The 15,816-nt window shown below is 47.8% G+C and overlaps 6 protein-coding genes across 7 annotated transcripts; 3 read left to right on the top strand and 3 right to left on the bottom strand.

Moving 5' to 3' along the window:
• Positions 1 to 553: 553 nt before the first annotated feature.
• Positions 554 to 1,316, bottom strand: CNB00560 (histone h2b, putative). Its single transcript, XM_569066.1, has 4 exons — positions 1,169 to 1,316; positions 990 to 1,111; positions 791 to 934; positions 554 to 740 (listed from the first exon to the last, which is right to left on the bottom strand). Exons 1-4 carry the CDS (start codon positions 1,250 to 1,252, stop codon positions 671 to 673), a joined length of 420 nt encoding a protein of 139 aa, XP_569066.1. The 5' UTR covers positions 1,253 to 1,316; the 3' UTR covers positions 554 to 670.
• A 378-nt stretch (positions 1,317 to 1,694) lies between these two features.
• Positions 1,695 to 2,409, top strand: CNB00550 (histone H2A-1, putative). Its single transcript, XM_569065.2, has 4 exons — positions 1,695 to 1,833; positions 1,888 to 1,983; positions 2,043 to 2,230; positions 2,282 to 2,409. Exons 1-4 carry the CDS (start codon positions 1,758 to 1,760, stop codon positions 2,315 to 2,317), a joined length of 396 nt encoding a protein of 131 aa, XP_569065.1. The 5' UTR covers positions 1,695 to 1,757; the 3' UTR covers positions 2,318 to 2,409.
• A 686-nt stretch (positions 2,410 to 3,095) lies between these two features.
• On the bottom strand, positions 3,096 to 5,240 carry CNB00540 (conserved hypothetical protein). The gene is made up of 4 exons (XM_569064.2): positions 4,491 to 5,240; positions 4,367 to 4,436; positions 3,329 to 4,315; positions 3,096 to 3,268 (listed from the first exon to the last, which is right to left on the bottom strand). Exons 1-4 carry the CDS (start codon positions 5,195 to 5,197, stop codon positions 3,158 to 3,160), a joined length of 1,875 nt encoding a protein of 624 aa, XP_569064.1. The 5' UTR covers positions 5,198 to 5,240; the 3' UTR covers positions 3,096 to 3,157.
• Positions 5,241 to 7,742: 2,502 nt separating this feature from the next.
• CNB00530 (hypothetical protein) lies at positions 7,743 to 9,425 on the top strand. Its single transcript, XM_024656434.1, has 8 exons — positions 7,743 to 7,861; positions 7,911 to 8,161; positions 8,209 to 8,267; positions 8,327 to 8,590; positions 8,643 to 8,801; positions 8,853 to 8,945; positions 9,002 to 9,016; positions 9,064 to 9,425. Exons 1-8 carry the CDS (start codon positions 7,835 to 7,837, stop codon positions 9,336 to 9,338), a joined length of 1,143 nt encoding a protein of 380 aa, XP_024512229.1. The 5' UTR covers positions 7,743 to 7,834; the 3' UTR covers positions 9,339 to 9,425.
• CNB00520 (hypothetical protein) lies at positions 9,348 to 12,418 on the bottom strand. Its single transcript, XM_569062.2, has 3 exons — positions 11,852 to 12,418; positions 10,325 to 11,798; positions 9,348 to 10,267 (listed from the first exon to the last, which is right to left on the bottom strand). Exons 1-3 carry the CDS (start codon positions 12,233 to 12,235, stop codon positions 9,738 to 9,740), a joined length of 2,388 nt encoding a protein of 795 aa, XP_569062.1. The 5' UTR covers positions 12,236 to 12,418; the 3' UTR covers positions 9,348 to 9,737.
• A 1,128-nt stretch (positions 12,419 to 13,546) lies between these two features.
• Positions 13,547 to 15,816, top strand: CNB00510 (expressed protein). Of its 2 annotated transcripts, XM_569060.2 has the most exons (5): positions 13,547 to 13,823; positions 13,882 to 14,258; positions 14,312 to 15,280; positions 15,350 to 15,498; positions 15,555 to 15,816. In XM_569060.2, exons 1-5 carry the CDS (start codon positions 13,739 to 13,741, stop codon positions 15,721 to 15,723), a joined length of 1,749 nt encoding a protein of 582 aa, XP_569060.1. In that variant the 5' UTR covers positions 13,547 to 13,738; the 3' UTR covers positions 15,724 to 15,816. The 2 variants fall into 2 exon arrangements, with proteins under 2 accessions (XP_569060.1, XP_569061.1); XM_569061.2 differs by having other exon boundaries at positions 14,312 to 15,498.

Genomic DNA, 15,816 nt, shown 5'->3' with positions numbered 1-15,816 from the left:
TAATCCTCTTAGTAAAAAGACCAAAGTGGGCTTTTATTACGCCGTCGAAAGAGATTGCAAACGCCGCGCTCTTGAGCCGTTTTCTCATCGTCAAATATCAGCTCCCCGGCCGGAGTTGGATGACTCTGTATTCAGAAAGAAACCAGCATTCAGGTTCTAAAGGATCCTTTCGAGGGGAAAGAACGGAATGAAAGAAAAAAGCAGTGGATGACGTGCTTTTCGCTGCTGGGGTTTATTCCTCGTCGTAAGCCAATTCCTATAGTCAGTTGAATAAGCCTTATTTAGCCGGCAGTATCACAGGTTTTCATAGAATCTACAGCTAGCACTGCTTAATGGTGTGGTTTAATAGAATGTGAATGCACGTATACTTGTTGAAATTGTCGAACAGCTCTCCAACCAAGCGAATCTCGTTCACGGCGCGTTTGTTTCTGGGACAAGTTTCCCGCGACACATTAATTACTGTTCACGGTGGCAAGTTCCCTCGACGCGCAAGTCTGCCAAACCCATCACCAAGGATTATCAACCAAAATCAGAGAATACAGCCAAGACGGTATCATGAAACAGGACATTCATGTCAAAGAAGACTAGCGAAGACGAAGTAAAAAGATAGTGACACTAGCAAACTAGCGCACGATACAAAAAAAGCTCTACAACCCTACGCCACCACCGTTTACTTGGAAGAAGAGTACTTGGTGACAGCCTTGGTACCCTCAGAGATGGCGTGCTTAGAGAGTTCACCACTAAATACCGAATTAGCTTATGATGAAAAAGAAAACAAATAGTGACGCACGGAAGGATGAGTCGGACAGAGGTCTGGATCTCTCGAGAAGAGATGGTAGATCGGTGGTTGTAAGAAGCAAGCTTGGAAGCCTCAGTGGCAATTCGCTCGAAAATGTCAGAGACGAAAGAGTTAAGGATAGCCATGGCCTTGTTACTATTGTCCCTGTCAGCGCGTGCAAAGTCAAAAGAGTGGCAAAAGTGACACGCACGAGATACCAGTGTCGGGGTGGACCTGCTTGAGGACCTTGTAGATGTAAGAAGAGTAAGACTCGACCCTCTTCTTGGACCTCTTCTTGGCACCGTCCTTGGGAGCAGCAGAAGTCTTAGCGGCCTATGATACACGTCAGTTACAAGACACGACCAATGTCTAAGTCGGACGCGAACTGACCTTGGCGGGAGCCTTGGACGCGGCAGCGGGGGCCTTGGAGGCCTGGGAAGCAGGAGCCTTGGAAGCAACAGACTTGGGAGCCATTGTGATAAGTTGAAGTGGTTTGGGGGGTTTGGTAGTGAAGAGAGTAGTTGAGAATGCGAAAGAGTTGAAGTGATTGATGGAGGGGAAAAGAGGATGTGGAAGATGAAGGTGTGGTTTATAAAGGGTGGGTGGCTCGCAGGGGGAGAAGCTCAGGGACCCGTCGTCGTGTGGCCCGGGGACTTGTTTGCTGTTTTTTCGACGCGGTATCTAGTGACGCCACGACTTGTTTTATTTATTTTCACATTTCCCTTATTCAAGTGCCGACGTCACAGGTTTATTTTCCCAAGTGGTTGCGTCACCCGCAAAAAATAGCTGAGCGGCGACGTCACGACTTGTGTTTTGCAAACAACGCCAGGGAAACTCCCGGACGCCCCTCGCGCAGATTCCCCGCGAGCATTTAAATACCCCCATCTCTTCTTCTCTTTCCCCTCCATTCAACAAGTCTTTCCAACAACCCTTCTACTACTTTACCCACTACCCAACCAACACCCAACACTTATTCACAATGTCTTCTGGTGGCAAAGGCAAGGCTTCTTCCGAGACCAAGTCCTCTTCCCGATCTTCCAAGGCCGGTCTTCAGTGTGAGTCTAGTTGGTCTGCCATGCCCTTGATTATGCGCTTACTGGGCTCTCCAGTCCCCGTCGGTCGTATCCACCGTCTTTTGAAGAAGGGTAACTACGCCCAGCGAATCGGTTCCGGTGCTCCCGTCTACCTCGCTGCCGTCCTTGAGTGTAAGTCGCGTCTTGTACTCGGTGGCCACTGGGACAGTACACTGACGCCACCCTTTTAGACCTTGCCGCTGAAATCCTCGAGTTGGCCGGTAACGCTGCCCGAGACAACAAGAAGTCCCGTATCGTCCCCCGACACCTTCAGCTTGCCGTCCGAAACGACGAAGAGCTCAACAAGCTCCTCGGATCTGTTGTCATCTCTCAGGGTGGTGTCCTTCCCCACATTATGGCCGAGCTCCTTCCCGTCAAGGTGAGTTACCACTCTTCTCGTGGTTTGATCAGCAGCTGATGATTATCGTAGACCAAGGGCAAGGCCAAGGCTTCTCAGGAGGTGTAAGGGGGTTGCTTCTTGTAGTGTTAGCTTTTTATACTTCGTTTTCGCTATACTTCTTTGACTCTGCGACGATGCAGTGATGTTCCACATACATTTTTGTGTGCTCTAGCTATCTTGACAGTCTAGTACTGCCCATTTTTCTAGCCCTTTTGGGGCTGTCCCAATCTTCATTGTACACTTTTATTCCCTTGGTGGCTCGGGCGACGGGCAAGGGGGGCGGATGCGCGACTGACAGCATCTACTCGTCTCATTGCGTGAAGGATGCAAGCATGGAATTTTCTGGATATGCTTACAACTTTACTCTTACAGTGTCCCAAATGTCTTTTTTATGGGTTCTTTCGACCTCCGGCACAATTTGGGGTTGTTAACCTTGTTTTGTCTCTAGGTCTAGTTTCGCTCTATAGCATCACCGTGTAGACAAAAACGCAGACGACGCGTCGCGCGCTTCACTTGAAGTAATACTACCAGGCAATATCCGCATTATGGGGGAGGATTGAGAAATGTGTGCGATACCTATGTTGGACAAAGGCGGAACGATGGAAACAGATATGAAACCTCGAGCGAGTTCGGTCGTCGATCGTTTTCTTATCGGCAAGGAGCACAAAATTGGACGATACGCCGATGAATAGCCCGCCACCATACCACCCTTCGCTCAGCTATCGTACACATTCCAAGTAGGGTCATTCAAAACAAAGTTCTAAGGCTATCATATCATGTAGAAAGACCTCTTTTGTGACAATCTGCAACAGTGAATACGTTCAAGCGAACGCCGCATCCGAGATGCGATAAACATGCAGTACATGCAAATATACAAGCCCCTCATTGAGCAGTAAAACCCTATATCTAAGCGAATCTCGCCAACGCCCCAGTCTCCTGGACGATCTCGCCCCTTTCCACCTTTCTCTTCTTCTCCTCTGATGCTCGTTGCGCTGCCACCTTGGCCTTCATTTGCAACTATCCACAGATCGTCAGTTGTGGGGTTTATGATCGCACCAAAAACTTGGGGAGACTTACCAAGGAGTTGTCTACAATGTTTTTCTTCGCCTTCTTCCTCAAGTACCTCTTGGTACTACCGCCCTTGCCCTTCATCTTCCTCCTTTCCTTCTTTTCTCTTATTGACCTCTCTCCGCCGTTAGGGTCAGCCTCACCATCTTCCAGCCCAGCGTCCTCATCGTCAACACCCTCTTGCTCGGGCTCATCCGCCTTACCGGTAAGGCGCAATCTTTCCAACCTTCCCAACTGCCTAAAGCTCCTTCCCTCCCTCTCCTCATGAGTCTCCCCACCCCGTCCTTCACTAATCTTGCCCAAAAAGTTGGCATCCATTGTGATAAGCTCCGGTCGGACCTTTTCGAGGACACCACGGACTTCTCGTTCCCTCCTTCTTGTACGAGTCTCGAACAAGTCGGCTTCTGCACTGTCAAAGTTGGGTTCACCGGAACCAGGTACTATGAGGGATGATATTCCTCTTTCATGCCCGACACAGAGGAGATCGTCAAAGGGGCAGAAACGGGTGGCAGAAGCTGTCAAGCTAGGAAGAGGAAGGGTGAGGTAGGGAGATGGCGGGCGATGAGTGTTTTTGTAAAGGTCCTGGTAAACTGTCACACCGCTCTTTCCACCAACACTGAGCATACCCATGCCGGAAAAGGCAAGCGATGTGATTTGGTTCCTCGTTTTCCATTCTCGCACTTCCTTACCCCACATACGCCCATCCCAAAGCTTGACAGTACCGTCCATCCCGCTCGTCGCAACGTACCTCCCAGCACTGTGCTCACTTGGATCAACAGCAACACCGTTGACAGGTCCGCGATGAGCCAAAAGTTTGACATGAGGAGTAGTCATGTTGGGAGACCATAACGTCATGGTACCGTTGGCGTGACCGAGGTGGATGATAGCAGAATGAGGGTTTTGGGTCATGCTATGAGGAGAACCAAGACGGGTGGGGATTTGAGTTAACATGACACCGGTGGAGGTGTCGTGATATTTGAGATAACCGGCGTTACCCTGATATAAATGTCAGCTTGACTCAAGAAAAACTTGAGACGAGATACGCACGACAGTAGACAAGAGGTAGTGGAAAGGCAAAAATTCCATATGCGTAGGGTCGATATGTTGTTTCAGTTTACTACAATGACCATCAGTTCTTAACCTTTCCTGTCTCAAAGATTCCAAGCTTTACTGTAATTCCACGCCATTTTGGTCGTAGATAAAGACATATTTCTTCTGAGCCACAGCATAGTACGCCTCAGAATGGAGAAACTTGATGTCCCGAACAGTCTCCTTCAGGTGAATTTCGGAATGGAGTTTACCGGCTTGCCAGTCGAAAGTAGCAACATGACCGCGAGATGAAGCGATAGCAAGGTGTCTGCCGTTCCGAGTGTAATCCACTTTGTAGCTTCCCATGTCCTCCATTTTCAAATCAAACTTTTTCCCCCTGACGTTCATTGCCACTTCTTTCACAATTTCCTCCTGTTTGACTCTCCAAGTCTTCTCCCCTAGATCTTCATCCACCTCAATCCCACCTCTCTCACCTCCGATAGCCTTGTTTATCCACTCGTTCACGTCATCCCTCTCAACTTTGGCCCGCTTGTTGCCCACATCTTGCGAGGCGATTTTCGCCCGCAATTTCTTGTCCCCTATTCTTCCGAGAGTTCCATCAGGTCGGATAGGTGCTGAAGACGATCCTGTAGCGAGGTTGGAGCGGTGGAAAGAGTGTGGTAACCGTGTGCTGCTCAAGATGGATTGCGTCGAGGAATCAATATTGTCCTTGCCATCTCCACGAGCGACAGTCTTGTGGGAGGTCGGATGAGGAGTACGCTGATGGACCTTGCCTGGTCTCCCCTTCTTCTGGGGAAGAGGACCAGCAGCTGCTAAGAGGGCGTCCATGTTGGGAAAATGGGGATTGTTTGTGGATGTATGATTGACTGTTTTGGTTTTGTACGTATGCAAAAAGGTCTTCAACTTTTCTGAAATGTACAAAGGCGGCCGTGGGAAAATTGTTGTGTGTGTAATTATATTAATTCTGTGTGTACCATAAGCGAGATATGGGAACGGACTGAGATCGGGACAACTTGGCGCAGATCTGACAAGATAGCCAGCCATCAACGAAATTCAATCAACCGACAGGGTAAAAAAAATCTGTTTCTATTTCTTTGTGTTTGCTTTGCACAGGTATATTCTGACACCTTCTACCAAATGCCATGGATAAGTATGATTATCAAGGAACAAATGTTGCTCTCTTCTCTATTAATTGTACATTCAGCTGTTTTCCGATTTCACTGAATCTTCTTGTTGACTACTATGCGTGGGACCCGCGGCGGCTTGTTTCAAGCCAAATTTGCGCCGGCTTGTTTTAAGTGGAAAGTGTTTCAATCAACTCGATTTACTGGCTTGATTTGACCCTATATGGCGCTTAAATGAGCCTTGAGGTGGCTTAATTTCCGGCTCATTTCAAGAACAGTTACAAGCTCGTTTCGAGCTTCTTGCTGTGGTTATTTTGAGCAGCTAGTACGGCTTATTTCGAGCTCTTATTGGGATTTAAATCCAGTAGCTAATGGGTTTGTTTCGCTCGCCTCTATCTGCACCAATTGGTCACCAGAATATATACGTAGATAAATGCGAAATTTACACGATGCAGTCGAGCTGGACCCTATAATTGGTATGGGTTAAAGACCAATAAGGGGCACTAAATAGGAGCCTTTATGATGAAACACCCACTTTAAACATCTATCTTGTATATCTTTCCAAGTTTCTTCATGAGCTGATTAATCATTCTCTCGATCATCATCATTTACCTTCCTCTCATCCTATCGTCCCTCATGGTGCTCCATCCTTGTATGAATCCTTTTCTGCCATCGCCTTCACCCAGTATTAGCGTGGCATCTCAAAACTACAATTACGTATGATGGCCGACTGCTGTGGGTAGTTAATTGCTAAAACCATGACAAATCAGCAAAGCTGGAAAAAGAAGAAGGAATCTTCAGGTCATATTATACTAGGCATTCAAAAGCTGAAAAGAGCTGATCTTTTGTCAGGAAATTGAACTTAGTAGTATATCTCAGAAATACCAGTTTTGTGGCAGTGATGACGACGAGATCCTATTGTCACGTAGTGTCACGGGCGTCACGTCAGTCAGCTTAGCTGCCCTGCGCTCATGTCGGATGGTGTAGAACTCGACGAATGAAAGTGAAGGATTCACGCCTAGCAGAGCCGGACGGAGGAATTGCCAGGCTGACCGAACAGACGCTGGACTTGAGGAAGGAATAGCCAGGGCCTGAAGGAGCAGGAGCTGGACTAATGGCTGACTGGATTAAAAAAGGATGGAATGCTAAGAGGCAAGGTAGTAAGAAAGGACAACAGTATTGACTTTCTGAGGACTATGGAAATACCAAAGTCTATTGCTTTATATACCACCCTTTCCTTCTGCTTAACTTATCTCTTTAATTTCAGGATAAAGAAGATGATGTCGATTACTCCTGGCGGAGGCTGGGCTGTCGGACTGGAGGGATGTGGCCACCCATCAAGCTTTGGAGAGGAAGAAAAGAGGAGGCTGACCACCAAGTGTTGGAGAAGAGGAAGAGGCAAGCCGAGGATGTTTTGTTGATTTCGTTGCCGCATGAGTCTGAAGGTAAATCGTGGATATGTGAGGTGGAGTTTGGACAGGGACAAGGGGGAAAGAGTGCGTCAATCGATCCTATAGGCCGCAGATTGCGACTCTTGCATGATATTGTAGTGACACATATCATGTAAACAATTTGATGGGAGGTCGAACTGGATATTTTTATACAGGTCGTCAGTCGCATGCAGACAGCTATATTAACAGGCAGGGGGAGTCGGGCAGGCTTCAGACGTTTTGGTGTCTACGACAATGTGTGTGAAATAGTCGACACTGCAGTCACACATCATGCGCAATGATCATGAAGAAGAGCGTCTTCTTATTTGTTGAAAGGTGTCTATTATGGATGGTTGAAGAAAAGAAGAAAGGAACTATCATAGAATTAAAAGAAAATAACCACGCAACTCCGATCCCACCACGCCACAAACGATCTCCCTCAGAACTCCGTACCCTAGGCTCCCATCTTCTCGCTCATTCAATATTATTGACTGCCCAGTCGTCGGGGTATCACTTCCCTAGCAACAAGATGTCTTGATTGAAGGCCTCAAAACAGCTTTTTGATTGGACGAAAGTGCGAATCATAAAGCTCCATGATACAGTAGATGGCAGGCGAATGCATAAGAAGGTTAGTAAATGAAATCGGCAGCGAATCCGTGTCATTTGGTCGAAGGAAGTCACTCGCAATCCGTCGACCCTTCGTTCGTTGCAGCGAGGGACGGATATACTCTATTTTTGTTATTGTTGTTGTTGTCATGTTGTCATTCAACAAAATTGCGGCGATAACCGCCTGGATCCAAAATCTCTCTCCACCGAACGTCATAAGTAAACATCTGCGCGCTCTTTCCTCTTCATCGCAGAAATTTACCCTCATCCTCAGTGTGTTTTCCAGGGGAATAGGTCCAATCAACATGGGATTCTTTTCCTTCTTCTCCAAAGTAAGTTTTTAGTTGGTCATTGTGGTAAAGCCAAAGCTGACGCGTGTAGTCTTCGCCGCCGGACTACGAAACGCTGTTGTCCCGTCTGGCGACTGACATTGCAGAGGCCAAAACTAATCTATCTGAAATTCGCCTGCGTGAGAGGCGCATTGCCCTTCTTGTATATCTTTATGGATTTGCAGGGTGGGTGTTATGGGTTGGTTTATGGTGGGTGCAGGGCTTGGGCATTATTGGAGCGACACAGGATGAACTGCTCGGGAGGATGATTGGTCTGGCGGGGGTATTGGGAGGGCCTGTAATGTGAGTTTGGCTGGCAATGCTAAAATGGAAGCACTTACTTCGTGTAGTATTTATTTCTTTAATCGCGTGATTCATTTCTACTTCTCCCGCCAACGAGTGCACGAAGGTGGGTTCCATGAGACTCTTTTTCTTTCGTGTGGCTGCTGGCTCATCTGCTTTACGCAGAGAAACACCTTCGCGAGCTCCTTACCGAACAGCGTAAACAACTCGAAGAGATCAAGAAGGCTACCAATTATGACTCTACTCGAAAGCTCATTGAACGTTATGACGACCCTACATCTAACCTCGGACCCGCTGTCGGTGGCGGTCTCAAGACTACTCCACAGAAACCTGGCAAAGTGACTCCGAACCCTTCGCCTAAGGTTGTTGGTCCCGGAGGCACTCCCAGAGCCCCTGGTCATCTGATTGGTGCCGGTGGTACACCAGGACGTGAGTCAATACATTCCCTCTGTAAGGTGAAAGTTCACGAAGTCGATCGCAGCTCTTCGATCAGAAACGCCTCTGCCTGTTCCAGCCGGTATCTCTCCTGATCAAGCGGCTGCTTTACAAATGCAAATGGGTGCTATTCAACCTATACTGCCTACTCCTGAAAAGAGGTGGTATGACCGTTTGGCAGATTCTATCTTGGGTGACGATCCTTGTAAGCCTCACGGTTTTTTAGCCCTGTGTGTAGAGTTGACCGGCTCAATAGCTCAAGCAACTCAGAACAAGTACGCTTTAGTGTGCGAGAAATGTTTTAGGCATAATGGCCTTGTCGGGGGCAAGTATGAATGGGAAAGAATGCGTGAGTATTCCGCCCGTCGTTATGAATATATCTTTGTTGATAACGCTGCCTCTTAGAATGGATCTGCCCTAGTATGTCTCGTCATTTATCAGGAAGATTACGGTTAACAGCCTTATAGAATGTAATTACCTCAACCCTGCTCCTATCTCCCGACTCTCCAGCTCCTCTGGCCCATCTCAGCTAGCCACCCCTTCTCAACCCTCCAAATCTCAATCTCAACCACAAGTCACCCCATCCCATGTCCAACGATCGTCCGCATCTCCTACTGCCTCCAGAACAAGAAGGCCGCCGGGCGGTGAAAAGGGCACACCAAGGACTTCCAAGCTTGCTCAAGAAGTATTCAACGCTTCTGATGAAGAAGCTGAAGAGGAAATGGATGTTGATGAACAATGATAACATCATAGGGTATCCAGGGTAATAAAGGAGGTGTATAGGATATGAATAAATGAGCTCTACATGCTCTAGAATATAAGAACTAAGCATTTTCGAATAGAGCATGGCATGATAAGCAAGGTTCTAATTGCTATACGTACAGCGATGCCTTCTCTAATCCAACGTGTACTAATTATATATATTTTCAACATTCTAAAGCAAATCCGCTCCAAAAAAATGTTGTGATTGTCCTAGTCCTTGACTCCTGGTTGTCCTTCATCCTCGGAATGATATTCCCCGCCTCCAAACCATTGACTTTCGTCAAGTTGGACTCGATCGTCTTCAGCGCCGAGCTCTGTTGAAAAGCATTTAGCCCCCTTCGTCTTGACCTGCTATCCGCCATCATCCTCCAAATCCATATCATCCCTCATCCCCCTCCCCCGCTTCCTTCTCATCTTCATTATAGTCATCGCCATTGCATTCTCCAAACTCATCCTCTTCGCCTTCTCTCCAGTCGTACTCCAAAAGATCCTCGCCATTATCCAACGTCACGTCTTCTTCTTCCCCTCCTTCTCTTAACCGCTTAACTTCCTCTCTCAGCTTCTCGATGTACAAATCCCTCCTATCCACCCTTTCTTGCAGTTTACCGATATATTCATTCCCAAACCTCAAAAGCGCGACTTTGCTTACGCCCCGATTAGGGTTATCATCTGGTACAAGAGAAGACTTGGGTAATAACCTCGGTGCTGAAGAGCCTGGGATAGGCTCGCCGGATAATGGGTCTAGAGCTTCAGTGTTAATGGGTGGAAGTAAGAGACGGAGTTCGTCGAAACCGGCTTTGAGAGAATCTCGGCGCTTTTGTTCCGCGGCTTTGTGAGATATTTTGCGGTTTTCGGGTTCGGCCGGGGCGATGGCGGCAGCAGCAGCAGCGGCGGCTGCTGCTTTAGTAGCTATAATATGTATGTCAGTCAGATGCAGGAAGTTGACGGAGGATTGAAGTGACTTACCTGATCGTACACCAACAGTTGTCTGAGGTCGCATAGCCAAAGTTCTTTTAGTGGTTCCCACCGGTACAAGCTTACTTCCTGCCGTCTTCTTCCCCACTTGACCACCCGTTTTTTTCTTCCCGGCAGCCGGCTTGCTTGTACTTCCAGAAGATGTAGCAGCTGTGACTGTACCAATCGATGAGTTTGACTCGCTCGAAGTCTGAGACTTTGGTAGCGGTACAGACTGAGATCCATGCTTCTCCACGGAACCAAGGTTCATTAGACTAGCTGGAGTCATGGGTAAGACACCCTTCCGTGCCTTGGGTTTACCAGTCGGCACCGGTGGTGGTGGCATAATATGGCTGAGATCGACAGGGGAAGGAGTAGAGGTCGATGAGACAGAAAGATTGGATTGTATCTGTCGGTGTTCGATTGCCGGCGGAGGCAGACCTGAGTTCATAGCAGCAGGTGGCATAGATGCGTCAGGATGATACTTTTGGATTGCTGGTGAGGAAGGAATGGAGACATTGCCAGAGCCAGAGTTGCGGTGGTGCGATCGGTGATGCGTGGGTTTGAGCATCGGCGAAGGGCGTGATTTGAAAGGAAGGGATTGTCTGTGAGGACCGGTACCGGCACCCTGAGGATAGAGAGCTGGGGATGATATTATGGTAGAATTGCCAGCTGTGGAAGCGCTTGTCATGGAAGGTGACTGATAGCTCGGTTGTGGAGGTTCACCACCAGGTGTGCTGTTCCCACTGTTGGTGCTATCGAGCATACCCATGAAGGCATGAAGATATTCGGAGTCACCCCTGTTCACTTCATTTTGAGGGTTGAGAGCAGGCGAAAGGGTTTGATTGGCACCTCCTGTAGAACCAATGGGATTGAGGGCGGGGGAAGATAGAGCAGTGTTGAGGATACCGGATGTGCCAATATGCTGCGAGCCATAGGCAGGAGAAAACTGTTGGCTGTGACGGCTAACATGGGACTGGTGAGAGTAGTTGGTGGCTTCAAGAGCTGGAGAAGTGAGGGGTGAAAACATGCCAGTGTTCGAGGATGAAGGAGTCATGCCGGGCGTCACCGAAGGTCGAGGACCTGTCGATGATGGACCATTTAGCCCAATGTATGGTGAGGTGGAGGCTGCCATAACCGCAGCAGCCGTTGCCTGCATCTTGAGCTGTTGCCGTTGCAGTAATCCAAGTTGCTCTTGAAACTGCTGCTGCTGCCTTTGCAACTGCTCTAAGGGACTCCTCGTCGACATAGAAGAGAATGAGTTACGGTGGCCGTGAGCATTGAACGCAAGATGTGATAAAGGCGAGTCGTATACGGATCGGGAGCTCGGGTGAGCATTGTGGACAGAGAGGGTTTGTTGCTCAGAGTGCCCATTGGGCGATGAATGCAGTTCATCAAACGCAGGCGAAGCCAGCAATTGCCCAAGCGGGTAGGTCGGATTTTGGATATCAAAGCCTAAAGGAGACTGCATGTGAATAGCTTGAAGCTGGAATTGTTATTAGCCTTGGTATATTACCATATAATTCTTTGACAACTCACTTGCTGTTGTAACAATGCGGCTTGCAAAGAATCAAAATCTTGGAGTTGATTTTCCCCATCATTACTGTGCCCCAAGCCCCGCAAAGCATTCCCCGTATGTTCATCTACTTCCATTGAGTTCAAGAGATCCTTGGAAGATCTTCTTTGTTCTCGGAAAAAAATTGAGTTTTGTCTTTCATTGCTCGTCTGACCCTCGGCATCGCCGCTCTGATCGTGTTGGCGGTGACTCGATTGACTTGAATTGGCTTGTGGCGAGTTAGTATCTGAGATGGAGCCGTCCAACCCAGTTAGAGCAAGAAAGTCCAAAGAGAATAGCTCTTGCTCTTGGTGTGGAAAGGAAGCTGAAGGAGAATTCAAATGGGAGGTTGACATTGTGCCGATCATCCGCTGCCACTCCACGAACGTGTGAGGCTTTTGAGGTCTCGAAAGGTAGTTGTTATTGATGGGAGGCGCCCAGCATTACCAGAACTTGGCAGAGTGTTGTATTTGCGGCTGTGTCGTATTCTATGTGATTCTTTTGGGAGAAAAGAAGGGGGAAAGTTGTGAAATGGGCTGTAAGATATGGTCGCGGGAGCACTTGCTTAATCTCGAAATCATCTTTCCAGAACGACAGTTAGACCACAACCGCGAATTACCATATCGGGCAATTCGATACAAGCATGATTCTGTCCGCCACTATATCAACCCTTACCCGCTCTGATAAAAGTCTCTCCTTTTCCACCCCCCAAAACTCCTCCCCAGTCTGCATGCATCCTATTGGCAGACAGTGGGAGCACGACCATTTTACAGCGCCAATGGAATGGTTCCCTGCGCTGTTCGATGTCTATAATAGCCGCCTCGCTGGACCAAACTAATAGAGCGGTGATAGCCGACTGAGCGTTCCTTTTTATGTTCATCTGTTAGTCGTGTGCACGTTCGTGGCGAATGGCAAATCAGCATTCTCTTCTTCTCTTCTCCTTTCCTGTTTCGTTCGGCTCTGCTATCTTCGGACCGTAGATGCTCGACAAATATCTCGGTAACTAGCGTATTGTTCGATTGCGCTTTGCTACGGGAGCGCCATTATTATCTCTGTCATCCACTTCATCGTGACTAATACCAATGTGGCTTGCGGTTACTCCGCCCGGCGAACCGAAAAAACCATATTCCGTGCTTCTTTACAGGCAGCTTCGGGCCCTTTCGGCAATGGAATAGTTAGGTGGAGATTTCTAAAAGTGTTCTGTTGTGTCTTTTTGATCATATCCCAGAGTTCGAGTTCTCTCGCGAAAGAAAAAAAAAACACGACGCAAGAGAGATGAGCACTGAGCAGAAATGGAAGGATATCATGTCGTGCCTTGCGTCTCAATCATTGCCTGTTAACGACAGGACAATCTTTCGACCGTCCTTATCCTATTATTGCTTCCCTTTGCCTGTCGCTATAAGAAGGGGATGATGATGCATAGCCTTCAGAAATGTATGGAAGTGCAAACAGACATGGGTTCGCCTTCTTGCCATATAGCTCTCCATAATTATCTGTCAGAACATTTTTGCTTGTGTCGTCGATCGCTCCGCGACAAGTAGATCCGTTCCTTTGATAGCATGCAAGCGGTCGGAAAATCCCCGGAGTTATTAGTTCCCGCTCGACTTGTTCGTCCGTTGTACTTCTGTACAACTACCGAACTTGTTGTTGTTCTCAATTTCTTTTGAACAAGAGATCCATCACATCCTTTCATCAGTTCCACACAAGTCAACCGCAAATTTATATTCCACACAATGATAGTCAGCTGTAATTCAAAACCTAAGCATCCTTGAAGCGCAGGTTGTTTATCCAAGCAATCATCTTAGCAAATGACATTTGCGGATTATCGGTATATCTTACAGTGAACCAGCCGTATAAACACTTCTATTGCTATGGCAGTCACTCCTCTAATTGATGGCGAAAATCGCTCAATTGACGCTCGGTCGATAGTGGTCCTCATCGTATTCTTTGTTGTTAGTGAGTCAATTCCATCCTTTAACTGTTGTGGAGCACCACTTACTTTGGGGAACGCTAGATGCGTTGGTTATCTGGCCGGTGTATATCCCCTTACCCTACTTCATATCTCGACCTTGTAGAAAGGTTTGGGCCAAGATCTCATTGAGCAAGAATTCACATGATGAGCAATGCAGCTCAAAACTCAAGCAGCCCGAAAGACGGCAGCCTGTTGGCACGCTCGAGATGAATAGCCACGAACTGCAAGGTGGCCTGCCAAATACTCCCATCGAAAAGGACGAGCGGTACCATATACCTCTTGACTTGCGTACAGCCCCTGTCGTAGGAGTACTACTCATTTTGGCATCCACCTGTATTCCAGGAGGAGTAGTTCGGCGAGGTATTATTGGCAGCGGGGGCGTGAAACCATATGATATTATGGTTTTATTTGTTTGTTTTGTGGGTTTGATTCAAAATACTCTTTTTTGGTATCTAACGCAATCTTATTTCAGGCATACATTTCACTTTCCCTCGACGCTACAGGTTTCCTTCGATATCTTGCATTCCTCGTCGCCACCAGGTCATCTCGTGGAGATCGCCTCTATACCGCTTTCTATCTTTTCTTCACCACACTTGGTCTTATATTCGGTAACGACCCACTGATTCTCTCTGGCACACCCTTCCTCGCGTACTTCACGGATCACGCTTCTATCACCGAACCAACCGCTTTCCTATTCACCCATTTCCAGGTTGCCAATCTCGTCTCGGCATTGTTGGTATCATCCAACCCAACAAACCTTGTACTTACCTCCGCGTTTGGTATCAACTTCCTCAGCTACTCGGCCTGGCTTGCACTTCCAACTGTTACCTCTGTTGTCCTCTACTACCCTCTTGCTCGGTGGTGTGTATATCGGCGAAAAGGACTAATCCCACTGGCCATTCACCCGCCTCCCATCAACCCCCGCGAAGCCTTGTTAGATCCTGTGGGTGCAATTTTTGGAGCATCAGTATTTGTGATCACCATTTTGGCTCTAGTTGGACTGAGTGCGGGAGGGCTGCTGGAAGGAAAAGTGGGAGTTTGGACGGTTACGGCGCCAGCGGCAGCGGTGATCTTCATCAGGGATGTAGGGAGGGATTTTTTCAAGCACAACGAGGAGAGCGAGGGGGTGATGAACGTAGACGAGAAGCATCCTGAATTCCCAGCATCTTCAACACAGGCAATTGCACACTCATCGCAAACAACTGCCTCCGTTGCCCCTCAACCAACCTGTTCCGCCATGTTTCCGACAGTAAAACGCATTGTCTCTCATCTGCCTCTTGCTCTCGTCCCATTCGCATTCTCGTTTTTCATCCTCGTCGAAGGCCTCCAACATACTGGTTGGATTGCGCTTTTTGGTAGATGGTGGGGAGAGTGGGAACGTGTGGGTGGTGTGGCTGGTAGTGTATGGCTGATGGGTATGCTGAGCATTATTGGATGCAACGTGAGTCTTCATCTTCTTTTTATATCGTTGTATTACGGAAAGATAGAAGACGGCTTACCAGTACATTAGATATTTGGAACGAACATTGGTGCTACTATTCTTTTAGCGCGTGTCATCCAATCGTGGGCAACGACACAAACAGCAGTATCTGACCGTTCCTTGTACTCCACTGTATTCACACTTGCCGTAGGCAGTAACTTTGGCGCATATTCTTTCGTGTTAGGCTCTTTTATTTCGAGATCTACTATTTGCGTTTGCTAACGAATCACAATAGCTTTTCTGCTTCATTAGCCGGGCTCTTGTGGCGGAATATCCTGTCTCAAAAAGGAATTAGAGTAACGTTGCGGCAGTTTATCAAATGGAATACCTTGGCGGTGATGGTAACAATGCTTATTGGTTGCCTTATCGTCGCCGGGGAGGTCTGTGTGATGTATAAGAATTAGAGAACCTGTTTCAATACAAAAGATTTCGTTCAATTGTAAATAGCATTAGAACTTTTTCTTAGATTTCATTGTGGCATATGCACCAAGACCGGC

This window comes from Cryptococcus neoformans (genome assembly GCF_000091045.1).
Source record: "Cryptococcus neoformans var. neoformans JEC21 chromosome 2 sequence".
Taxonomy (NCBI): domain Eukaryota; kingdom Fungi; phylum Basidiomycota; class Tremellomycetes; order Tremellales; family Cryptococcaceae; genus Cryptococcus; species Cryptococcus deneoformans.
This window is presented reverse-complemented; position numbering and strand designations above follow the sequence as displayed.